Source organism: Schistocerca cancellata, chromosome 3 (genome assembly GCF_023864275.1).
Source record: "Schistocerca cancellata isolate TAMUIC-IGC-003103 chromosome 3, iqSchCanc2.1, whole genome shotgun sequence".
Lineage (NCBI taxonomy): Eukaryota > Metazoa > Arthropoda > Insecta > Orthoptera > Acrididae > Schistocerca > Schistocerca cancellata.
In genome coordinates, this window is record NC_064628.1 from 475,801,790 (window position 1) to 475,828,367 (window position 26,578).

General features: G+C 42.7%; 1 protein-coding gene and 1 long non-coding RNA gene across 2 annotated transcripts in view; both read left to right on the top strand.

Annotated features, from left to right (window-relative positions):
• LOC126176749 (uncharacterized) overlaps positions 1 to 7,821 on the top strand; it is a 677,231-nt gene extending 669,410 nt beyond the window's left edge. Inside the window, exon 4 of the long non-coding RNA XR_007535652.1 lies at positions 7,745 to 7,821. This is a non-coding gene — a long non-coding RNA (uncharacterized LOC126176749). The remainder of the gene's footprint in view (positions 1 to 7,744) is intronic.
• A 227-nt stretch (positions 7,822 to 8,048) lies between these two features.
• The window catches only part of LOC126175244 (octopamine receptor beta-2R), a 40,496-nt gene continuing 21,966 nt past the window's right edge, over positions 8,049 to 26,578 (top strand). Inside the window, exon 1 of the mRNA XM_049921885.1 lies at positions 8,049 to 8,807. Coding sequence (XP_049777842.1) covers positions 8,091 to 8,807 — 717 coding nt within the window. The 5' untranslated portion in view covers positions 8,049 to 8,090. The remainder of the gene's footprint in view (positions 8,808 to 26,578) is intronic.

Genomic DNA, 26,578 nt, shown 5'->3' on the forward strand with positions numbered 1-26,578 from the left:
TTGTGAATGGTCTTTGATCCATTGGAAAAGGGTCTGCTGCTGGTAAACTGTTTTGTGGTATTATGAACTTGCCATTTGGGTACTACTGTGAACTGGTAGGATCCTCTGTTGAGGATGTGGCTTTGAAAACCATGAAGGAAGCAGTGGAGGAATCTGTAGAAATGAACAGTGGTTCTAGGGATTTGGTAATGGCATTAGATGGTTCCTGGCAAAAGAGGGGTCATAAATCCCTGAATGGGGCTGTAACTGCTACTTGTGGTGATAGTGCAAAAGTGACAGATGTTGCAATATTATCAAAACATTGTAGGTGCAAAAATAAAATCAAAGGAGAGCACAGTGGAACCTGTGAGGCAAATTTTAGTGGATCAAGTGGAGCAATGGAAGTGGATGGAGTGAAACAAATTTTTGAACGTTCAGTTCCCAGATACAACATTAGGTACAAATACTACCTTGGGGATGGTGACTCCAAAGGTTTCAAGACTATAGAGGAACTGAAACCATATGGAAATGAATTTCTAGTTGAAAAGTTGTAATGCAATGGCCATGTGCAAAAGTGTATGGGAGCACGGCTTCGAAGGCTCAAACAAACTTTGGGTTCAAGTAAGCTCAGTGATGGAAAGACAATAGGAGGGAGAGACAGGCTTACTGATGAGGTGATTGAACATCTACAGAGATACTATGGGTATGCTATCAGGCAAAATACTAGTAATGTTAGTGACATGCGAAAAGCAGTGTGGGCATTGTTCCTTCATACTGCCTCTTACAATGAATACCCTCAACACAGCCTGTGCCCAAAAGATCCCTGGTGCAAATATAATGCAAAAAAGGACTATGATCACAAACATTGTTTGCCAGCAGCTGTGATAAATGCAATAAAACCAATTTTTCATGACTTAGCACAGCCAGAATTGTTACACAAATGTCTACACGGAAAGACGCAGAATCCTAATGAGAGCGTAAACAATTTGATTTGGAAAGTGATTCCTAAAAGGGTGTTTGTAAGCATAAAAACACTGCACTTTGGCATTTATGATGCAATAGCAAACTACAACCAAGGGAACAGTGTGAAGTGTGAAGTTCTGAAGGCAATAGGATTTACAGCTGGGTGAACACTGTACGAGCACTAAGAAATATTGACAGAGAAAGGATAAGCGGAGCAGAAAGAAGAGAAAGGCATATGAAGTATGATGGAACAACAGGTCACAAAAGAAGACAGAAGAGGAAGCTTTTGGAGTGATACTGTATATCTGACTACTTAATGAAGACTGCATACACTTTTAACAATACAGCATTCTGGAGAGTGCTGTTTTGCTGCAAAGACGTACGGACATTTTAGGGTATACATGGCTATCACATGCGTTGCATAGATAATGGGGCTCATTTGCTTAGATAATAAGTTGAACGGGACAGAGATTTATTTCTATTAAATATTCATCTAGTTCCAACAAATTTTCGGAATTTAAATGAGTAAGGTGCAAAAAGAGTATCCGGGTAAATATTAAAGATACTTATGATGTAAGTTACATGGAGACGGGAAATATTACGAACAACCTTAGGTTTAAATTTCGTTAGTAACAATGTGAGAAGCAGAAGATTAGAGATGGAGAGGGGGTGCAAAATTTAACAGAGGTTTTCCTGTAGTAAGTTCAATAGAAGAACAAATATCAGTTAAAACCCCAACACAGTACAGAAAAAACAGAGGGTGACTAAATTTTGTTGTGAGCTCTCTTGTGATATACACAGCGGTCCCACTATCACTTGCAGTGTTGGTCGCGTGCCAGTTAGATGGTATAACTGCGACAACCGACTATTTTGTCAGTAGGATGTTAACTAAGACTGTGATTTAGTTAACGTGTAAATACCAGCTCTATAAAAATAATTCTGCTTCCTCAGATTACGATGGGCCTACAAAAATTCTTAACTGCCTCAACTGAGTTACCAAATTATGTCCTAACATCGCATCGCGGTAGTTTACAATGCTTGACAGTAAATGTTTATTTCTTAAGAATTCGTGCAGTACAGCACTGATTAAACGAGTGTTTTGCAGACTGCAAATTCCCACAGTAAAGAAAACTGATTTGTGGGTCTGCGAAGTTGATACAGAAGGATCACGAAAAATGTTTCCCTTTACCTTTTCGTACTAATGAATATTTAAGGGAATGTAAAGAATGAGTGTCCCACACTGAAAAATGAACTGAAATAAGAAGATTATGTTTTAAAGCCCCGTCGTTCAAAAGTACATTACTGACAGAGTAGACGGTGAGGCAGGAAAGCCGCGGTAGATTTTTAAAATGAACCATCCCAGCATTCATCTGAAGTAGTTTAGGAAAACCACTTAGAACACAAATTGTCCAGGTGGGCATTGGAGCTTCATCCCTCGCGAATGCGAGGCTAATCTTTAAACCGTTCTGCCACCTCGGACAACACTTTCATAAGCCTTAGGTATATGGAATGTAGAACTAAGTTGCGCAGATTTTTTGATGAAAAATCGAAATTATGTCGTCCCTTTGACTAAGTCGTCTTTATATAAAGTATTGAATCTCCAGATTTGAGCCACAGGTTTACGAATGTAGCGTCACCGCATTTTGTCAGGTGTTTGTGCTTATATTTGCAATTTCGTTTCTTCAGAGAGTAGCTGGTGTCAGCCCAAACAAATACTGCTCATTATATCATTCAGGCGACACGAAGTTTCGAGGGAAAGAGACGGTTTGTTCTCTGTTACAAAAATAAATTATTTTTAAAGCGGAATTTTACACGCCCATTCAAGAGAGGGTTCCCAAATTAGTTTAGTGCGATATTTTTTCTTCGTGCCTTACTGTCCGTGCCGAGATATCGCTAAAACAAACATCCCACTAGATTAATTTGGGACCGCTCTATCGAATGCATACGTAAAATTTAGCTTTAAAAATCATTTCGTCTGTAACGGGAAACAAGCGACTCTTTCCGTCGACAATGGGCGTCGCATGAAAGATGTGAGGAGCAGTCTTCGTTGGGGCTGACTACTGTTACACAATGCAAAAACTAGTTGGAAATGTCTGCCCAAACACCAGAGGAAATGCTCCTGAGGTCTCTTAGGAGCGGTACCATATTCAGGGGTATGGTAGGAAATATCATTCGAAGCGTAAAAGTCTAGTGAACATGGTGCCAACACTTCACACCTTAAGAGTTATGAGCGCTTCATCTTCGATACTGTGAAACCGATCTCTTCCACTGAAAGCTCTTTACTTTCCATATTTTGAGAGATGTCATCGTGGACCAAAATAAGAACAAATTATTGAGTGCAAATGGGCTCTAACGTGCGTACCTTCAGAGCTAGGAGCCGTTGTTCATCTTTGCTAGTGTGAAACACATCTTTACTACACAATAAGGGCTCATAGCTCTTACAGTATCCATTTTGGAACCCTCATTTATTTTACGATTTTTCTTGATTTTGTTCATAATATCTTTACCCAAAATATGGAAAACAAAGAGCTTGCAGTAGAAGAAACTTGTGTCATTGTATCGATGTCGAAGTAGTGCTCATGGATCGTAAAATACACATTTTAGAGCTCCTGTTTAGTACAAATTTTTGTTTCGAAAGGTTGTTCCTGTCATATGCCTGAATACTGACTATTCCTTCTGAGGGATTCTACTTATATCTATATCTTTAAAAAATTAATAAATTATTTCCCCTGTTATTAGACATGTGTCTGTTTAACTCCTCATGTAATCGGGCTCAAATTTCACCCATACCCTACCATAACAGGAAAAAAAATACTACTTTAGGACGTTACATACTATTGTGAACTTTTTCTGTTAGCTTTTTCTGTTAGTAGAAGTGTTTCATGTGTAGTTGTGGCATGTATATGAAATACTGTACTCGTCTCTTTAGTGAGTTATGAATAAGTTCATTACTCGAGTTCCTGGACTGTATCAACGGGACAGCTGGACACTTCACTTTTTAGATGACCCAAGGCAGGAAGTGGTCAGGTGATCTACATCCACACAAAAAAATCGGGTTCGATTTCTTATGTTTTGAAAACATTATATATGAAAAGGGCTCCTTTCTTCATCTACATCTACATTTATACTCCGCAAGCCACCCAGCGGTGTGTGGCGGAGGACACTTTACGTGCCACTGTCATTACCTCCCTTTCCTGTTCCAGTCGCGTATGGTTCGCGAGAAGAACGACTGCCGGAAAGCCTTCGTGCGCGCTCGAATCTCTCTAATTTTACATTCGTGATATCCTCGAGAGTTATAAGTATGGGGAAGCAATGTATTCGATATCTCATCCACAAACGCACCCTCTCGAAACCTGGACAGCAAGCTACACCGCGATGCAGAGCGCCTCTCTTGCAGAGTCTGGCACTTGAGCTTGCTAAACATCTCCGTAACGCTATCACGCTTACCAGATAACCCTGTGACGAAACGCGCCGCTCTTCTTTGGATCTTCTGTATCTCCTCTGTCAACCCGACCTGGTACGGATCCCACACGGATGAGCAATGCTCAAGTATAGGTCGAACGAGTGTTTTGTAAGCCACCACCTAAGGCTCCTGGAGGCTAAGGCACCTTAACCTGTTGCAAGTTATCTTACATCAGCGGCAGAATGTGGCACGTTTTCCAACCAAGGGGAATAGGCAAAATTCAAGCCAAATTACTAGCTGAAATAATAGAAAGTTCCCATTTCAAATACAGGTACACTAATCATGATAATATTTCATACTGAAGTAACTACAGCTGGTAACCACACATTCAAATTTGTCTTGCGAACATTTCGTTTACGAATTTTGTTTCATGAAATGTTTTAGCTTCTATTAATAATGATACACATTGTATACAAATAAACATACATACTTCTCTTAGCCATTACTTGTTGCAGTGTGAGACTATTTTAATGCATACGTGATTGCATGTTTACCAGTGTATGACCCGTCCACAATCTGATGAAAAGTATGTAACGCGGAATTGACCACTAGATGTCATGGAAGGCAGACCTGCCAGAGTAAAAGGAGGCGACGAGTAAACTGTGTTGTCGGTAGAGAAGCAGCAATAGCAGAACCGTTGAGTCACGAGAGCTCATTGACTTCTAACGTGAATTAGACATTCGTTGACACCTGACAGACCCATCAGGGATTTATCAAACCTTTAGAAGGTGGCTAACTCGACTGTTGATGATGTGACTGAAGTGGAAGAGCGAAGGGACAACCACAGCTACACCGCGACCGAACAGACATCATGTTCTGAGGGACAGGCAGCGCCGAGCGTCGCGACGCTGGCTGCAAGCAGTCACAAGAAGTGTGCGAAAGGAATTAGTCGTGATTTTGAATGTGCTACCAGCAGTTCAGCTACCACATTGACTGTGCGAAGGGAGTTGAAAAGAATGAGGCACCGTGGCCGAATAGCTCTTCATCAGCCAAATATCTGCACTCAGTGTTCAGTTACTTTTAAGCTACGCTACTGGGAAGTAGATGACTGGAAAGGAAAAACATACACAAAATTAGAATTAGAAGAAGATAAATAAACTTGTCATGCTAGACCCTGTGGCAGTCCGATGGAAGGGTCTTGATTGTGAAAATGTCTGGAGAAAGTCATTTGCTATCTTATGAAGTACCAACAGTGAGTTATGGAGGAGTTAGTATTACTATATGGGAGTGCTTTTCGAGATGCGATGTGATCCCTTTATTGCGCTTAAGAAGACGCTAAATTCAGAAGGATATGAACAGATTTTACAGCATTGTGCACCATATACAATAGAGGAACAGTTCGGAAATGATGACTGTTGGTATAAGCATGAAAGCATCTATGAGGAAATATTCGTGGACAATAACATTCCTGAATTAGAGTGGACTACCCAGATCCCAGGAGAGCTAGTCCTAACAAAACTCTACCATCTGGTGAGCAAGATGTATGAGACAGGCAAAATACCCTCAGACTTCAAGAAGAATACAATAATACCAATCCCAAAGAAAGCAGGTGTTGACAGATGTGAAAATTAACGAACTATCAGTTTAATAAATCACAGCTGTTAATAGTAACGCGAATTCCTTACAGACGAAAGGAAAAACTGATAGAAGCCGACCTCGGGAAAGATCACTTTGGATTCCGTAGAAATGTTGGAACACGTGAGGCATTACTGACCCTACGACATATCTTAGTAGAAAGATTAAGGAAAGGCATACCTACGTTTCTAGCATTTGTAGACTTAGAGAAAGCTTTTGACAATGTTGACTGGAATACTCTCTTTCATATTCTGAAGGTGGCAGGGGTAAATTACGGGGAGCGAAAGGCTATTTACAATATGTACAGAAAGCAGATCGCTGTTATAAGAGTCGAGGGGTATGAAAGGGAAGCAGTGGCTGTGAAGGGAATGAGACAGAGTTGTAGCCTATCCCCGATGTAATTCAATCTGTATATTGAGCAAGCAATAAAGGAAACAAAAGAAAAGTTCGGAGGAGGTATTAAAATCCATGGAGAAGAAATAAAAACTTTGAGGTTCGCCGATGACATTGTAATTCTGTCAAGGGCAGCAAAGAACTTGGAAGAGCAGCTGAACGGAATCGACAGTGTCTTTAAAGGAGGGTTTAAGATGAACATCAACAAAAGCAAAACGAGTATAATGGAATGTAGTCGAATTAAGTCGGGTGATGCTGAGGGAATTAGATTAGGAAGTGAGACACTTAAAGTAATAAAGGAGTTTCGCTATTTGGGGAGCAAAATAACTGATGGTGGTAGAAGTAGAGAGGATATAAAATGTAGACTGGCAATGGCAAGGAGTATAGATTTAAATGTCCGGAAGTTGTTTCTGAAAGTATTTGTATGGAGTGTAGCCATGTATGGAAGTGAAACGTGGACGATAAATAGTTCGGACAAGAAGAGAATAGATCGAAATGTGGTGCTACAGAAGAATGCTGAAGATTAGATTGTTAGATCGCGTAACTAATGAGGAGGTATTGAATAGAATTGGGAAGAAGAGGAACTTGTAGCACAACTTGACTAGAAGAAGGGGGTCGGTTGGTAGGACATGTTCTGAGACATCAAGGGATCCCCAATTTAGTACTGGAGGGCAGTGTGGAGGGTAAAAATCATAGAGGGAGACCAAGAGATGAATACACTACGCAGATTCAGAAGGATGTAGGCTGCAGTAGGTAATGGGAGATGAAGAAGCTTGCACAGGATAGAGTAGCATGGAGAGCTGCATCAAACCAGTCTCAGGACTGAAGACCACAACAACAACAACAATAACCCAGATCCCCTGCTTGAAACCAATTGAAGAATTTGGGATGAATCAGAATGCTGACGTGGCTCCAGACCCCAGCGCCCAGCTTCATTACCTTCTTTGGTTCCCGCCCTCGAGGGAGAATGGACTTCCAATCCTCCACAGATATCCAGACGCATCATTGAAAGTGTTCTAAGTAAAGCTCAAGCCGTCATAAAGGCGAAGGATGGAGACACAGCATGTTCGTGTCCGCTAACAGGTGTCTGGATACGTCGAATTAGATAGCGTATAGAGAGCAACAGTAGTGCATTAGAAAGAATATTCCGAATGTTCCTGGCCATCTTCCGCGAGGCCAGCCGGCAGGAGAAGCAGCTGTACTTGCGCATCGGCAACTCTGTGCTCATGAACCACCATTGTATGCAGACGTTTATTACAGTTTTGTGAAATTCAGAAACCGCACAACATTTATTATTGTTTGTCGTATTTTTCATGCTCCAAACTCTTGCAGGTAAAACACTAACATTTTTCATGTGATTTATGATTGCAGGAGTAAAGTGTCGATGCAGACGAGTGAAGGCAGCCGTCGCTAACAGGCGGCGCCGTCCCGCACCCCCACGGTAGCCGCGTCCGAGCAGACGGCGGCTGCCTCGCCGGCGTCTCCGGCGATGGACTACAGCAGCGTCGCGGCAGCGGCGTCGGCCGTGGCGTCGCTGACGGTCACCCTGCCGACGCCCGTCGAGAACCTGACGGCGCCCGCGCCGCTCAGCCCCAACGTGACGGGCGGCGGCGCCGCGGCCATCTCCGACGGCAACGCCACGGGCGTCTTGGCCGCCTACGAATCACCAGAGCAGCACTGGTCGTCAGTACTCATCCTGGCGCTCAAGGGCACCGCCATGGCGTGCATCATAGTCGCCGCCATCCTCGGCAACCTCCTGGTCATCGTGAGCGTCATGAGGCACCGCAAACTGCGCATCATCACCAACTACTTCGTCGTGTCGCTCGCGTTCGCCGACCTGCTCGTCGCCATGGTCGTCATGCCGTTCAACATGAGCGTGCAGATCAACGAGCGCTGGCTGTTCGGCTTCTTCATGTGTGACGTGTGGAACTCGCTGGACGTCTACTTCTCCACGGCGTCCATCCTTCACCTGTGCTGTATCAGCGTCGACCGCTACTGGGCCATCGTGAAGCCGCTCAAGTACCCCATCAACATGACGAAGCGCGTCGTCGCTTTCATGCTGGTCGGCACTTGGTTGTCCCCGGCTATCATATCCTTTCTTCCCATTTTCATGGGCTGGTACACGACGTTCGAAAACCAGAGGTTCCGCGAGGAGAACCCCGACCTCTGCGAGTTCAAAGTGAACAAGTGGTACGTGGTCGTCTCGTCGCTGATCTCCTTCTGGATCCCGTGCACCATCATGATCTTTACGTACCTGGCCATCTTCCGCGAGGCCAACCGGCAGGAGAAGCAGCTGCACTCGCGCATCGGCAACGCGATGCTCATGAACCATCACCGCAACAGCCGCGAGTACGCCAACAGCAACGGGGACGTCATGAGCAGCAGTGGCGGCTCCTCCAAGACGCTCACCTTGCACGAGGTCCACCACGGGGACGTAAGTGGCGTGCGCACACATTCATGCTTCGTGGCAGCCTACTCTAGCAACAAATTACACACCTCTTTACGGTAATCAAACAGGAGCTTTTCCGTACTCCAAACGTGGAGAATATTGTCAGGGCCGGCTCCAGACATTTTGCCGTCTCGTGCGAAAATTTCTAGCTCCATCCCCCCCCCTCCCCCCTTTAAATGATCTCGGACGTAGTCAACATTTTTTCAAAATCATTAATTCATGACCTCTTATTTTCACATATCACACTTACTTAAACGTTTTTAAAACCAGGGCCAGGTATGGAGCACTAGTCAGTGAAACAAAAGTATAGCGTTTACAGTGCAAGTTTTACTAATTATTTATTTATTGCAAATCATGTTTCTTAGCGATACTGCTATACGTGCTCAGTATTGCTGTACAGATGTTGTTAAGCCATCACATATTGACCTTTATTTATTTTTTATAAAGCTTTTCGCTTCTGTAGGGGCTTCCTAGCTGACACAGGAACATTTAAAGTGTTGCGTAGACGCATAATGGAAACTGAACTGACAACCCTGCCACGAGCAAGGTTTGCTATTTTGAAAGCTGCACCCCAGGAGACCATTCCAGTGCTTCATTTGTCATCTGTTTCACAGATTCGTAGATAATTTTCAGTAAGACACAACAATTTATTAATGATTTGCATTTCTAAACTAGTCTGACATTTCTTTGTCTACGTAAAACTTTCATTGTCTTGTTTAACTCATCTTTTTGGAACCATATTAAAATTTAAGATTTGTCACCACCAAAAACCTGCCGCTCTCGGCGTTGGCACGATTCGCCCTACTGCCCCCACCTGGGATACTGTGCAGAACGTCTGACATTTATAGGATTTATAAGAAAAATTATTTGTGAATGTGAAGCAGTCTCTGTTTTGTACGAATAGTTCTCCAAACATTTACAGCGATAATTATTCGAGCTCTCGGCAATAATCACCGTTGTCTTTGTCAGGAAAGAAACAAACTGTTGAAGAAGGAATCTCACAAATGTAACTCATGCGGTAGAGGAGATTCAATTGACACCAGAGATGAAATGTCACCCGTATCGTCATTGTTTCCATCACAACACAGAAAGCGAGACTAGCAATAAAAAGTATACTATTTACATACTTTCTTTTAAGGCTAATTGTGCAAACAGAAATCCTCTCTTAAGTACGGGGTCAAACAAAATAGGTGTGGTCAGACTTTTAGAAAACGTTCTTTCCACGTAGAGGATGAAAATTAGTTATGTGGACATTAGTCCAGAAACGATTTATTTCCATGTCAGGGCTCATTTTCTACTTCTGTTCATAATCACAGTAATCAGGGGAAACACACGAGAAAAGGAGGTACCAGTACAATACGAAATACTATCCTAAATGGAACGTTCAAAATCATGTACGGGCATTAAGACTCTGTATATCTTAGGTTCTTATAACGGGTTTCCGTAGGCAAGAGTTTTGAAATGCCCTCCCAGATAAAAGTCTAGCGCCTTTAGGTCCGGAGAGGAGGAGACCAAGGAATTTGTCAACGTCTACCAATTTATCTCTCACGGAATCTGTTATTTAGAAACCTACGGACATTCAAATTGAAATGAGGAGGAGCTCCATCGTGCATGAAGAACATGTTTCGTCGCATGCCAACACAAGCAGTGAAGTGAGTCACATGTCAGTACTACCTTCATTCACCTGGAACAGAGAACACTGGCGCTGAGCCTACGAATTACAACTAAACCATACGTTCTAAGTTAACGCAATCGGGAGTATATTTTGAACATTTCATATAAGAAAGCGTTCGATGTAATGCTGCTACGTTTTTTCCTGTGTGTTTCCCGTGATTCATGTGATTATGAAAAAAGTGGAAAATGAGCTTTAACATCTGTTCGCGGGGTTTCCCTTTTATTACCCCTTTCAAACCGTGCTTGGTACTTGCAAAAGTCAGTAATATTCCATACTCCATTACTCTAAAAAGCCGCTCCACCTCTTGTGGTAGGCTATGAAAAGCATTAAAAAGAATTTATGCAGCATTAAATTTTGAAAAAAGTTTCTGCGACAAATCGTCCCAGAATGAAACTAAACGTATTTTCCATTAACTGGTTCGAACCAGTGCCCTCGAAGATCTTCATTGGCTGTAAGACAAAATGGCTTAACTGGAAATTTTCGTCCAAATACTCCATACTGTAAATCCATCTCCTTGAGTACCTGATCACCTGGTAGTTGGCTAAAAATCATGGTTCATCACTGGATCAGTTTGCTATAACAAGACAATGAGAAGTAGTAAAATAAGAGAAAATAAACAATCTGTCCTTTCTCACGGTGCCGAGGGTAGGGTAGTGTTACATATTACTTCTCATGGTAGCAACAAAGATGCTGTGACTGACATTGCATCGTCGGCGTCAATTTGACCTTTGGTCACAGCGGGCAATAACACATTTGCGTGATTCCTTTCCTTCTTTTGATAGTCGGGTAATATTCCGACGAAGACAGTGCTGGTTATGGTAGAATGCTCCGCTTTTCAAGAAAAATAACAAGAAACACTTCCTGCTTTGATTCTGCCTTGGTTTCTGAACGAACTCAGCAATTACGTATAGTTGTTTATTCCTTGACGTAAGCTCATATCCTACACTGGTTTTTTGCTGAAGAAGCATACCTTGCAAATCACAATTTCACTTCATACTTTTTGTATACATGCGGAACAGTGCACTACGTATAAACTTTCGGGACTTTAACTGCTAATAAAATGTCGACGTCTATTATAAACTAGAGTTTATTTGAATTTTATAATTTATTATTTTGGGCTTATATCTGTCTGATGTCCATATTCAGCTGTACCAGCTGAAAGTTACGTTCCGGTAAACACATAGCCTAATGAAACATACTTTGTCCGTAAAACACGCTAGCCGAGGTGCAATAAAATGTCCCATTACCTATTGCATGCATCAAAATGCAACTTCAAATCTGTGGAGATGAAGTTGGACAAAAGTCTCGACACAGGTCTGGCACAGAAGATTTTAAAGTTACAGTAAACCATACTGGAAGGTGTAGTTCCGCTTAGGCTGTACCAGAACTCTGTATTCTTTATATTTCATTACTGCAGTTCAGACATTTTGTCATCATCAGTTCAGAAGAATGGACGGATTCACACAAGCATATGTTGTTTATATTTGAATGTTAAGTACCATGAAGCCATACAAGATAACTTCATATTGTTAAGTGGGTACTATTGCTAGGCGCTGCAGTCTGGAACCACGCGACCGCTGCGGTCGCAGGTTCAAATCCTGCCTCGGGCATGGCTGTGTGTGATGTCCTTAGGTTAGTTAGGTTTAAGTAGTTCTAAGTTCTATGGGACTGATGAACTCAGAAGTTAAGTCCCATAGTGCTCAGAGCCATTTTACTATTGCTACACGTCAGTAATTGTACATTCTTATTCTTCTTTTTGCTCTAATTTGTAAACTTCGTATAATTCTTTTGCCGAGCGATTGCTTCCAGACCACCTGATGATGAGAAAAGTCGAAATTTCGGTCGATATGTGCTGATGAGCCAAAACATTACGACCACTGCCCAACGCGAGGTTGAATGTCTCCTTGCGGTTTTGCGGGCTCGTGACGCAGTAAGAAAAGAATATAAGCGAAAGATAGATTATAGCAAAGATACGGGCCAAAAATGCCAAAAAACACTGAAATAAGCAGTTTTGACGAAGGGCACAGTGTTGTGGTGCTGCGGCTGGAAATTGGGAGTCTCTGAAACTCGTTGAAGGGTAGTGAAATGACGAGTACGCCTTATGGCATTGGACGACCACATCTCATCATAAATCGTAGATGTCCTCCCACTGTGTAATCCACGATAGGCAGCGATCAGTGGCAGATCTGACAATAGAGTACAATGTTGTGCAGGCACGAGTGTTTCGGAGCACGCGGTTCAAAGGCCATTGTTCTACACGAACATTCACATCACACGACCTCTGTGTATTCCTGTTTTGACCCTACGACATCGTCACTTATGATAGTACCGGGTGATCAAAAGTCAGTAAAAATTTGAAAACTTAATAAACCAAGAAATAATGTAGATAGAGAGGTAAAAATTAACGCACATGCTTGGAATGACATGGGGTTTTATTAGAACCAAAAATAAAAACAAAGTTCACAAAATGTTCGACAGATGGCGCTGGACAGCAAAACGTCAGTGACTGCGCATGACAATCGTGTATAAAAGGAGCTTGAGAGAGATAATCAGTGTAACCAGTGGCTCCTGAAAATCAATCTTTCCAAGATCCAGGCAATCATCGTAGGTTGTACCACTCGCTCCTTCCGGCTCCTGGATTTCTCCCTTACTGTCTGCACCCATCCTGTCCGCCTCACCCCCATCCTCACCTACCTTGGCCTCACCATTGACCATCACCTCACCTGGTTCCCTCATCTCCACTCCATCCAATCCAAAGCCCACAAACGCCTCCAACTCCTCAAACTCCTCTCTGGACGGACATGGGGGTTGCACCCCTCTACCATCCTCCACACCTACAAATCCTTAATCCGTCCCATCCTCTGCCATGCCAGTCCTACCTGGATATCTGCCCCCCCCCCCCAAATTCTATAAGTCCCTCCAGATCCTTGAACGTCATGCACTCCGCCTCGCCTTCTTTATACGCCTCCCGTCCCCCACGCGGATCCTCTATGGTCCCATTCCTTTCGCCCATCTGCTCCTATTCCTCGAACATATGCACATCCTCTACACCTCCCGCCTCCTTGATCCCCCTCACCCCCTGGTTGCTCCTCTCCTCTCCCATCCCCGTCCCCTGCCACGTCTTCACTGTTGTGTGCCCCCTACCCTCCATCTCTACACCCTTCATCTCCTTTCCCAAGGTGGCTTCCATGAAGTCCCCCTCCTGGATGATGCCCTCTCTCCCTCCATTTATCCCTCCTATCAACTCTGATCCTCACTCCCCCTCCTTTCCTCTGACCTTTTCCCGGGTTCCCTCTCCCCCCTTCCATCCTCTTTTTTCCCCACCTCCCCTCTCTCTGCCCCCTTCTCTCCCCCGAGTCCTTTTGCATTTCCCTCCTCTGCCTCTTCTCATTACCTCTCGCGTCTGCCCTGCCCCTCTCCCCGTTTATGAGTCCTCTCCCTTCTTGGTCCCCCCCCCTTTTCGTTTTTTCCTTCCTCCCTCCTTGTTCTTCCCCCTCCTCCAGGTCCCCCGCCCCCCATCTGCCCTTGGCTCGGGAGTGTCATCTTTGTGCCGCAATTTTCGTGCAGTGTTTTACAGTGAGTGTTCCGTGTAGTGTTTTTTTTTTTTTTTTTTGGGAAGTGTTGCGAACGGCCATCATACTGTCGCTGGGTGTGCTTTTTATCTCTTGCGAACAGAAACCAGACTGTCGCCATGTTTTTTAATTGTGTGTGTACTACGTTACTTGTCTGATTCCTGTGTCTTTTATTAACATTGCCAACCCCTTTTGCTTTCTGTTTTAGCTTTCCACATTTTTCCGCCATTTTACACTTTAAGTCACCGTTTTATCACCCGTTTTCTTGTTTCTTTTCTTCTTCCGTTTTTTTTTTTTAAAGTCTGTAGGCTGTAGAGCAGCGTACTAAGCTGCTGCCAGCCCGACCCCTTCGGGGGAATTGAAAATCAATAAAGAAAAAAAAAGAGAGAGAATCAGATGCGCCAGCAGTCGCAGTATGTTGACGTTACCTGAAAAGACGCCTTTAGTGAAGCTGTATTATCACAATGGGGAATGTGCTAGTTCAGCATTACGATCCTATCGCCATAGGAAGGGGATTCGAACGGATAAAGGTCCGTTGACAAATGCAGCTGTGGCGAGAATGATTTCGAAGTTCGAAGCCACGGGTTGTTTAGATGATAGACCGCGTAGTGGCCGATCGAGCACTAGGCTGAGACAGTTCAGGAAGAAATGGAGACTGTAGCGGGTTCGTCTATGCACGGGGAAGTCAGCGATCGTGCAGTCGCACGTCGCACCGGCATTCCATACATTACTGTTTGGTTGGCACTGAGGCGTACCCTCCGATGCTATCCGTACAAAATCCATCGGCATCATGAACTGTTACCTGTCGATTTAGTGAAGCGGAGGGCATTTGCGGTGTGGGCGTTTCAAAAGATGGCGGAAGATGACGATTGGTTGAGTAACGTGTTGTGGACCGACGAAGCTCATTTCACGCTCCGAGGGTCTGTCAACGCCCACAACTGCAGAATTTGGGCTACCCTAAATCCCAGAACTGTCGTGGAAATTCCATTGCACGACGAGAAAGTCACGGTATGGGTTGGATTTACATCTACCGTTATCGGGACTTTTTTCTTCGAGTAAATGCGTGATTCTGGTTTTGTAACTGCTACCGTGACGGGTGAGAATTACGCTGATATGTTACAGAATCGCATCATCCCTAGCCTGGCTGATAAAACACCTGCTGGAACGTACGATGTTTATGTAGGATGGCGCTCCACCCCATATTGCTAGACGCGTGAAAGATCTCTTGCGCGCGTCGTTTGGTGATGATCGTGTGGTCAGACCCCACTTTCGTCATGTTTGGTCTCCCAGGTCCGCAGACCTCAGTCCGTGCGATTATTGGCTTTGGGGTTACCTGAAGTCGCAAGTGTATCGTGATCGACCGACATCTTTAGGGATGCTGAAAGACAACATCCATCGCCAATGGCTCACCATAACTCCGGACATGCTTTACAGTGCTGTTCACAACATTATTCCTCGACTACAGCTATTGTTGAGGAATGATGGTGGACATATTGAGCATTTCCTGTAAAGAACATCATCTTTGGTTTGTCTTACTTTTTTATGCTAATTATTGCTATTCTGATCAGATGAAGCGCCAACTGTCGGACATTTTTTGAACTTTTGTATTTTTTTTGGTTCTAATAAAACCCCATATGATTCCAAGCATGTGTGTCAATTTGTACCTCTCTGTCTACATTATTCCGTGATCTATTCAGTTTTCCAATTTATACTGACTTTTTGATCACCCGGTAGTTGGCACAGCAACACTGAGGTTTCACTGTGGGTCATAGAAACGTGTCGCCTGTCGAATTAATCGCAGGTGTATGGCTGAGCCCTTTCACGCTGTCATCCAGGAGAACAGCTGCACGAAACGTTCGCCGCGCCGCAGACGCAGGGCAGGGCAGCGAGGGAACAATTATTCTGTGGGACACACTGAGTTCGGCTTCCATGTGATCTGTGATGGTAATCGAAGGCATCACGATAGAAGCGAGCTACGTGAACATTATTGCGGACCAACTGCATCACTTCACGTTTGAGGTCTCTCCTTTAGGAGAGGACATCTTGCACCAGAATAATTGTTCCTGTTGCAAAATCAGAACGTGCTACAGTGGTCTAATGGGCGTTATAGTGAACTCACATTTATGTCTCGGCAAGCAAATGTTCCTGATCTGCGCCCATTGGAACAAATATCGGGTGCAATGATTTATGACTCTCCTCACAGATACTTTTTCCGTGAAACTGAAACGTGTCTTTTTTTTCTGGAACACAAACTGTATGGTGCGGTATAATGCAGTCACTACAGCGAAGGTATTCTGTCACCATAAAATTGTAATTTTTATTCAGTGATACGTGCGAAAGACTTTATGTAACCTACCCTTGATTACAGTCAAGTTGTTACCAACAACTGGTAATGCCAATAAAAGTACCAGGTGTTAACTGCTTCGTTTTTCCTTCATTATGACGAGATATATTCTCTTTGTCGTGCCACAACATTGTTGTAGTTATTGTATAGATTAAAGGACCCACAAATAAAGTCAGTTGAGTGGCTGTTTTTCACAACATATGAAGCTTACACACCTCATTAGAACTTATGTGAACTGTTGGAGGTTAGTTCGTAAATGTAGGTATTAGAAAATGAACGCCGGTAGAATCTATAAAATTGCTTTAATGTTCTGCAGAAGAGCAATGTGAAACATTAAATTTGCAGAAATGAAATGGCCGTGAGACCCCATGCGGGCTGTTCGGCCTCCGAAATTGCAAGTCCTTTTTAGCTGACGCCACTTCGGCGACTTGCTAGTCAATGATGATGAAATGATTATGAAAGACACGCAACACCCAGTCGTCTCGAGGCAGAGAAAATCCCTGACCCAGCCGGGAATCGAAACTGGGACCCGTGCGCGGGAAGCGAGAACGCTACCTGAACCACTACCTGCATATTAGAAAGCTTGTAATGTTGTTTCCTTTGCAATACTGGTAGTCTCGAGGTTGTCCGTTATGGAGATAAATCATTGTCATACTAAGTAATTAATAAACAAATGAATGTGTTGATGAAAAACTCCCGGGTTACCAGCTGGGTTGCAGCGTTAAGATATCGCGATATTTAGATGACTGTCATATTCATCTACTACTGGTGAAGTGAATGTGTTTCACGTAAAGATAAACTTCTTAAATATGTTACAGCTGGCATCTACTGCTTGAACAAAATATTACTCCATAATTACCTGCCGTTTTCTCTCGTTTGTAGTATCGTTTTATGCACACGAGACGTCGAATTTCAACTGATAGTGAATACCATGAAATATCTAGTGGCTACAGATTTCAGTTGCCACCAGATAATTTACATGAGCCGTGTAGCTGCAATTCGTGACTAGCTACATTTATTAGAACTTTCCAGCTTTTCAATGCACCTGGTATTATGTCGGCATCATGTCTGCTGAAAACGCATACATTCGATTTTGTTAACTCTATGCTGGTATTTCTTACTGTAATTGGAAGTATGTGCCCTAGATTTTCCCCGTAGAGAAAGTGGTAGTGATCCACATTTCACAACATATGAAGCTTACACACCTCATTAGAACTTATGTCTACTGTTGGAGGTTTGGTACGAAATGTTAATTGTTAGTGGGACACTGTGATACAGTTTTTCCTTAATTTTTCATGTAGTGTTTTGTCCTTCACGATGTTTTGGATAATAATGCTACTGATGTTCGACTTCAGCGTTTTATATGGTTATTTCATTGACAAAATTATTCAGTGGTAGTTTTAATGTTTTGTCCATGACACTCGTCAAAGCAGTCAATTTTTTGTAACGGAGAATGCCGTGAGTTTCTGTAAAATATTTTTTATCCATCATGTAGAGTTGTTCTAGTGTAAAATTTGAGCAAATGTGCGTGGTTCATAACATAATACTGAGATTTACCAATAGTGTCTTAACTGTAGTAAAATATTTTCTACCGCTATAGCTCATAGAAAGCAGCTACAAAAATATTAGGAATTCTGTTAGTATTAGCTCAAATACAAATAAAATTCTCTATAACTAGCAGTGTCATCTAAATAGTAGCACAGTGATTGTGAATGTGACGCTACGCAGCATACACTATCTTGTTTCATAGGTACCCTGACGTCATCGTTGATATAGTTATCCGTTGACCAGAATACCATCTTCCGTGCAGGACACGATCGTACGGACACCTGTTTGACAGTTGGTATTGTTGTTGTTGTTGTTGTTGTGGTCTTCAGTCCTGAGACTGGTTTGATGAAGCTCTCCATGCTACTCTATCCTGTGCAAGCTTCTTCATCTCCCAGTACCTACTGCAACCTACATCCTTCTGAATCTGTTTAGTGTATTCATCTCTTGGTCTCCCCCTACGATTTTTACCCTCCACGCTGCCCTCCATTACTAAATTGGTGATCCCTTGATGCCTCAGAACATGTCCTACCAACAGATCCCTTCTTCTGGTCAAGTTGTGCCACAAACTTCTCTTCTCCCCAATCCTATTCAATACTTCCTCATTAGTTATGTGATCTACCCATCTAATCTTCAGCATTCTTCTGTAGCATCACATTTCAAAAGCTTCTATTTTCTTCTTGTCTAAACTATTTACCGTCCATGTTTCACTTCCATACATGGCTACACTCCTTACAAATACTTTCAGAAATGACTTCTTGACACTTAAATCTACACTCGATGTTAACAAATTTCTCTTCTTCAGAAACGCTTTCCTTGCCATTGCCACTCTAAATTTTATATCCTCTCTACCTCGACCATCATCAGTTATTTTGCTCCCCAAATAGCAAAACTCCTTTACTACTTTAAGTGTCTCATTTCCTAATCTAATACCCTCAACATCACCCGACTTAATTCGACTACATTCCATTATCCTCGTTTTGCTTTTGTTGATGTTCATCTTATATCCACCCTTCAAGACACCATCCATTCCGTTCAACTGCTCTGCCAAGTCCTTTGCTGTCTCTGACAGAATTACAATGTCATCGGCGAACCTTAAAGTTTTTATTTCTTCTCCATGGATTTTAATACTTACTCCGAATTTTTCTTTTGTTTCCTTCACTGCTTGCTCAATATACAGATTGAATAACATCGGGGACAGGCTATAGCCCTGTCTCACTCCCTTCCCAACCACAGCTTCCCTTTCATGTCCCTCGACTCTTATAACTGCCATCTGGTTTCTGTACAAATTGTAAATAGCCTTTCGCTCCCTGTATTTTACCTCTGCCACCTTTAGAATTTGAAAGAGAGTATTCCAGTCAACATTGTCAAAAGCTATCTCTAAGTCTACAAATGCTAGAAACGTAGGTTTGCCTTTCATTAATCTTTCTTCTAAGATAAGTCGTAAGGTCAGTGTTGCCTCACGTGTTCCAGTATTTCTACGGAATCCAAAATGATCTTCACCGAGGTCGGCTTCTACTAGTTTTACCATTCGTCTGCAAAGAATTCGTGTTAGTATTTTGCAGCTGTGGCTTATTAAACTGATTGTTCGGTAATTTTCACATCTGTCAACACCTGCTTTCTTTGGGATTGGAATTATTATATTCTTCTTAAAGTCTGAGGGTATTTCGTCTGTTTCATACATCTTGCTCACCAGATGGTAGAGTTTTGTCAGGACTGGCTCTCCCAAGGCTGTCAGTAGTTCTAATGGAATGTTATCTACTCCTGGGGCCTTGTTTCGTCTTAGGTCTTTCAGTGCTCTGTCAAACTCTTCACGCAGTATCGTATCTCCCATTTCACCTTCATCTACATCCTCTTCCGTTTCCATAATATTGTCCTCAAGTACATCGCCCTTGTATAGACCCTCTATATACTCCTTCCACCTTTCTGCTTTTCCTTCTTTGCTTAGAACTGGGTTTCCATCTGAGCTCTTGATGTTCATACAAGTGGTTCTCTTATCTCCAAAGGTCTCTTTAATTTTCCTGTACGCAGTATCTATCTTACCCCTAGTGAGATAAGCCTCTACATCCTTACATTTGTCCTCTAGCCATCCCTGCTTAGCCATTTTGCACTTCCTGTCTATCTCATTTTTGAGACGTTTGTATTACTTTTTGCTTGCTTCATTTACTGCATTTTAATATTTTCTCGTTTCATCAATTAAATTCAATATTTCTTCTGTTACCCAAGGATTTCTACCAGCCCTCGTCTTTTTACCTACTTGATCCTCTGCTGTCTTCACTACTTCATCCCTCAGAGCTACCCATTCTTCTTCTACTGTATTTCTTCCCCCATTCCTGTCAATTGTTCCCTTACGCTCTCCCTGAAACTCTGTACAACCTCTGGTTCTTTCAGTTTATCCAGGTCTCATCTCCTTAAATTCCCATCTTTTTGCAGTTTCTTCAGTTTGTGGTGGTGGTTAGAGTCCACATCTGCCCCTGGAAATGTCTTACAATTTAAAACCTGGTTCCCAAATCTCTGTCTTACCATTACATAATCTATCTGATCCCTTTTAGTATCTCCAGGGTTCTTCCATGTTGGTATTATTATTTCGTAAATTAGTCACAGGACGGGGAAATACTGGCTTGTTGCTTTCATTTTGGACACCAGTATACTTTCTTCCCCATGTTCTTCCACTTAATCTTGCAAAATGAGATGAAACAACTTTTAATTTTTAGTTGTCAGCTATGTCACTGGTGTCACACATTTCTGCGCTCTATGGTAGTCAGCAACTCTGTTTTTCTGTTGGGTCTCAATAGAATCCGTCAGCAGCTAGCGTATTCCACCTATGGTATTCTCAAAATTTTGACGTTACCGTTAGTTCAGAACGTTAATTGGTTTACAAAGACTAAGTTTAATATCCAAGCTCTCACATCATAGCAGAAAGTAGTGACTACGTAGTAATTCATCAGATGTTGATAAAATTTCCTATTCTGTTGTATAACAATCTATCTGTTTCAATTCGACTACGTTACTATTCAACAGTCATCTAACACCCAAAACTTTCTCCTGTTTATTTAACAAATGTTTAATCTTCAGAGCACGTTTCAGCCCTCCAGTTCCGAATATGATACATTCCACTGCATTGATACTGGGGAATATGACATTTCCTTCGGCATTTACCTTTACTAAAATGATTTGTAAACTGGAATGATTGTCACATTATCTTTGTAGGAAGGAGTTTCGTTTTCAGCATAGAATCGTAACCTTTTCCCGCATAAAAAAAATACTTAATACAAATCAGTGTTTCTATAATGTAATCATCACAATGTGTCAATATGTCATCACTCTTGCAGGAATGTTAAGGCGTAACGATTAAAACCAGTCCCCGTTGATAGTGCCACCATCTAGTCGAACATAACGAAGGGCGTAATAATGATTTCACGCAAGTCATTTATGATTACATCTGTCGAATTATTGAATCACAAAACACGAATTTGTAGTTCTGTGACTGTGGTATCCTTTGCGTTCATTGCGTATATTCGGCACTAGTAAGGAAATATTTAGTATCATCATCAGCCATTACACGCGCGTTGCTGAACTGAGGCTCGCTCTAGCCTTTTTCATGCATTTTGGTTTTCAGCTACAGCATCGACATTGCTCCTGCACGTTTTCCTACGTCTACATCTATTTCCACATCTACATATATACTCTGCAATCCACCATACGGTGCGTGGCGGAGGGTACTTCGTACCACAACTAGCATCTTCTCTCTCTGTTTCACTCCCAAACAGAACGAGGGAAAAATGACTGCCTATATGCCTCTGTACGAGCCCTAATCTCTCTTAACTTATCTTTGTGGTCTTTCCGCGAAATGTAAGTTGGCTGCAGTAAAATTGTACTGCAGTCAGCCTCAAATGCTGGTTCTCTAAATTTCCTCATAGCGATTCACAAAAAGAACGCCTCCTTTCCTCTAGACACTCCCACCAGAGCTCCTGAAGCATTTCCGTAACACTCGCGTGATGATCGAACCTGCCAGTAACAAATCTAGCAGCCAACCTCTGAATTGCTTTTATGTCCTCCCTCAATCCGACCTGATAGGGATCCCAAACACTCGAGCGGTACTCAAGAATAGCTCGTATTAGTGTTTTATAAGCGGTCTCCTTTACAGATGAACCACATCTTCCCAAAATTGTACCAACGAACCGAAGACGACTATCCGCCTTCCCCACAACTGCCATTACATGCTTGTCCCACTTCATATCGCTCTGCAATGTTACGCCCAAATATTTAATCGACGTGACTGTGTCAAGCGCTACACTGCTAATGGAGTATTCAAACATTACAAGATTCTTTTTCCTATTCATCTACATTAATTTACATTTATCTATATTTAGGGTTAGCTGCCATTCTCTACACCAATCACAAATCCTGTCCAAGTCATCTTGTATCCTCCTACAGTCACTCAACGACTACACCTTCCCGTACACCACAGCATCATCAGCAAACAGCCGCACACTGCCATCCACCCTATCCAAAAGATCATTTATGTAGATAGAAAGCCGGCCGGTGTGGCCGTGCGGTTAAAGGCGCTTCAGTCTGGAACCGTGTGACCGCTACGGTCGCAGGTTCGAATCCTGCTTCGGGCATTGGATGTGTGTGATGTCCTTAGGTTAGTTAGGTTTAAGTAGTTCTAAGTTCTAGGGGACTGATGACCTTAGAAGTTAGGTCCCATAGTGCTCAGAGCCATTTGACCCAATTTTTTGTAGATAGAAAACAACAGCGGACCTACCACACTTCCCTGGAGCACTCCAGATGATGCCCTCACCTCCGATGAACACTCACCATCGAGGACAACGTACTGGGTTCTATTACTTAAGAAGTCACTCACATACTTGGGAATCAATCCCATATGCTCGTACCTTAGTTAGGAGTCTGTAGTGGGGCACCGAGTCAAACGCTTTCCGGAAGTCAAGGAATATGGCATCCGTCTGATATCCTTCATCCATGATTCGCAAGATATCATGTGAAAAAAGGGCGAGTTCCGTTTCGCAGGAGCGATGCTTTCTAAAGCCATGCTGATGCATGGTCAGAAACTTCTCTGTCTCAAGGATATTCATTATATTCGAACTGAGAATATGTTCGAGAATCCTGCAACAAATCGATGTTAAGGATATTGGCCTGTAATTTTGAGGATCCGTCCTTCTACCCTTCTTATATACAGGCGTCACCTGCGCTTTTTTCCAGTCGTTCGGGACTTTACGTTGGGCAAGAGATTCGCAATAAATGCAAGCTAAGTAAGGAGCCAATGCTGTAGAGTACTCTCTGAAGAATCGAATTGGAATCCCATCAGGACCTGGCGATTTATTTATTATCAACCCATTCAGCTGCTTCACAACCCCAGGGATGTCTATCACTACGTCCTCCATACGGGAATCTGTACGACACTGAAACGGCTGTATGTTTGTACGATCCTCATGCGTGAAAGAGTTCTCAAATACTAAATTTGAAATTTCATCTTTCGTTTTGCTGTCTTCCGTTGCCAGGCCAGACTGATCAGTGAGTGACTGGATGGAAGCCTTCGACCCGCTTACCGATTTTACATAAGACCAGAATTTCCTTGGGTTTTCAGCAAGGTCTTTTGCTAAGGTATGACGGTGGTAGTGGTTGAATGCTCCACGAATCGCTCTTTTTACAGCAGCACGAATCTCTACTAACTTCTTCCTGTCCTCATTCTCCCGATCTTTCTTGTATCGCGAGTGCAACTGCTTTGCTTCCTGAGCATTCTCCGAATTGCGCTGTTAAACCACGGTGGGTCTTTTCCGTCCGTAACCCACTTTTTAGGCACATACTTGTCCAATGCGTGATTTACAATGCGTTTAAAATTTGCCCATAATACTTCCACGTCCATCGTACCGAAAGTAAATGAAGTCGATTCATTTACTATGTGGGATTCTAAGCTGCTTATCTGCTGTTTCTAGTAAGAATAGTCTCCTAGCCTTCTTGACCAACTTTTTAACTTTCGTAACCATAGTCGTAATGACAACATCATGATCACTAATCCCTGTCTCAACACTGACACCGTCGATGAGGTCTGGTCTGTTCATGGCTACCAGATCTAAAATATTTCCATTATGCGTTGGCAGTCGATTTAGCTGCTCAAGACAGTTTTCGGATAATGTGTTCAAAAGTAATTCACACGACGGCTTGTCTTTACCACCTGTAATGAATCCATAGACATCCCAGTCTACACTAGGTAGGTTGAAGTCGCCTCCGACTAATATAGCATGATCTGGGCACTTCTGCGATACGGAATGTAGACTCCCTTCGAATGATTCTAGAACTATCACTGTGGAACCTGGTGGCCGGTAATAACACCCCACAATTAACTTTATTTCCCTTAGCCCTGTTAAACGTGTCCAGATCACAATCACACTCTACTTCGACCTCAGTAGACACAATATTTTTGTCAACTGCAATGAAGACACCACCTCCTACGGTGTCTAATCTGTCTTTCCGATACACGTTCCAACCCTCACTAAATATTTAAGAACTTCCTATCCCAGGGTTCAGCCAGGTCTCAGTCGCGAGAATAATTTGCGCGCCACACGCTTCTTGGAGGGCAGTAAATTCAGGAACTTTATTCCGAACACTCTGAACGTCGTCTATCCATCTTCCCTTAGGGCATCGACTCGGACTTTCTTAACACTTTGGAGCATTTCCTTGGTCCCTGTGCGAACGTTTCGCCTTCTAGCAGCTCCTGGTCACCTCCATTTCATTACACTGTGGTCATAACTGTATCTCCCACATCAGTCTGTCTCCTGTTGCTTTTTTTCTTTTGTTTTGGTTATCTTGGTTCTCCTGATAATTCTCAACATACATAAATATCTCTTAAGGACCTCGTTTAGAAAACACATATTTCTGGATTAATTTTGACAATAAAAATGCACGTCTTAGTGACCTTAGTCAAAATTGGTAATACACAGTAATTGTGAATTTTCCTTTGAATACACAAAGGATGTTTAGTTTTTTTAAACTCGATGTATTTTACCACCTAAATTGCCGGCCTTTTTTTTTCTTTTGCTCATCTTTCATGTAGTTTCCATTGATTCGTCGTCTCCAGCTAGCATAACTGGCTCCAAGCCTTCACTGTTAATATATACGATTTCCACTTCAATATTTCTAAGTGCCATGAAATTTCCTTTTTTAAATTATTCCGTTCGTTGTTCAACTCTGTCTGCACTAAAGGCAAACAGTAGTCTGCAATATTATTCGCGAAACGAATGCCTCCCATATATCCATTAACACATATTTTTTCCTCATTTTCCCAGCCGAGAATCTGGCAATATGGTTTAACTGACTTGGAATCTCCTCGCTTGCCTTCTCATTACCATTTTACAATTTTCGGTGTTCTGTTGAAGTCTAATGGTTGTTGTAGCAATGAGGAAAGTCTATTTCAGTATACTGAATACGGAAGTTTGAATCAATGCCTTGTTTGTCAAGTGCTGTTGGAATAGATTTGATAAACTGAACGAAAAGATTCCACAAAATTATGAATTCCAGAAATGTGGTAAGTACACTCGTCATTCCGTCCTGTAATTTTGTTGATAACGTGCAAATGCTCCACTGTAGTATACCGCCGGAAAAAGATACATACCCTCAGAGGCTCTATTCCTTTACACCAGGGTAAATGTGAGTACTCTGAGGTTGAACTGTTAGTGAGCCATTTGCCACAATCATCAGCAATCAGATGGTGCTTAGGAGTCCTGTCTGTGCACTCTCTTTTTTCACTCTGCAAGCAGTAACTGTGCTAAGTTTACAGATGAACAGTGTTCGCAATATACATTCTCGAGCACAATCCTACTCCACCTAGAAGTACATACTCTTGTTGAGCAGCTTCAGCCATTTGAACGGGGTGGCACTAAAAAGCATGTGGGAAGCTGGATGGATGTATCGATGGACTGCTTCAGACGTTGGGCACAAATTATCAGTAGTGTGTTGCTAGATTCAATAGTGGTATGTAGAGCATTTCTATACCTTTAGTCCTGCATTTGGACGCCCTTGTAGTACAGACGCATGTGAAGATTCACAAACTGGGCAAACAGCGGTGGTCGTTCGAACCTAATCCACAGACAAAATGCACTCACTTGTTGCACCCACTGTGTCATCAGAGACCATAGGGAACCCTCTTCTTGTACAAGGACCAACATCGCGTGTGCTTCTGGTCACGCTACCACTGACACAACCGTTTGCCAAGCATGGCTGCTGTGGTGTCATGAAAGAGTTGACTGGAAAGTCGAATGGCACTCTTTTGTCTTCAGTGATGAGAGATGGTTCTGCTTGTATATGAGCCATGGACATTGACGTGTGTGGCGTAGATACAGTGAGCTGCCTATTCCAGAGTGCACTCACCCACGACACACAGGTCCCATCCTAGACTTCAAGGTTTGTGGGTCTTCAGTTATATCTTACAGTGGCATGTGGTGTTTCTGAGGGTAACGTAACCAGTGTCTATTACTTTCCACAGACTGTTATCCCCATGACACAGCCATTTCGTCTACAGGAAGCTGATGATATTTTACAACAGGGCAATGCATATCAGCTATGGGGCTGTACAAGTTCGATACCAAAGAGGCATTGTCCT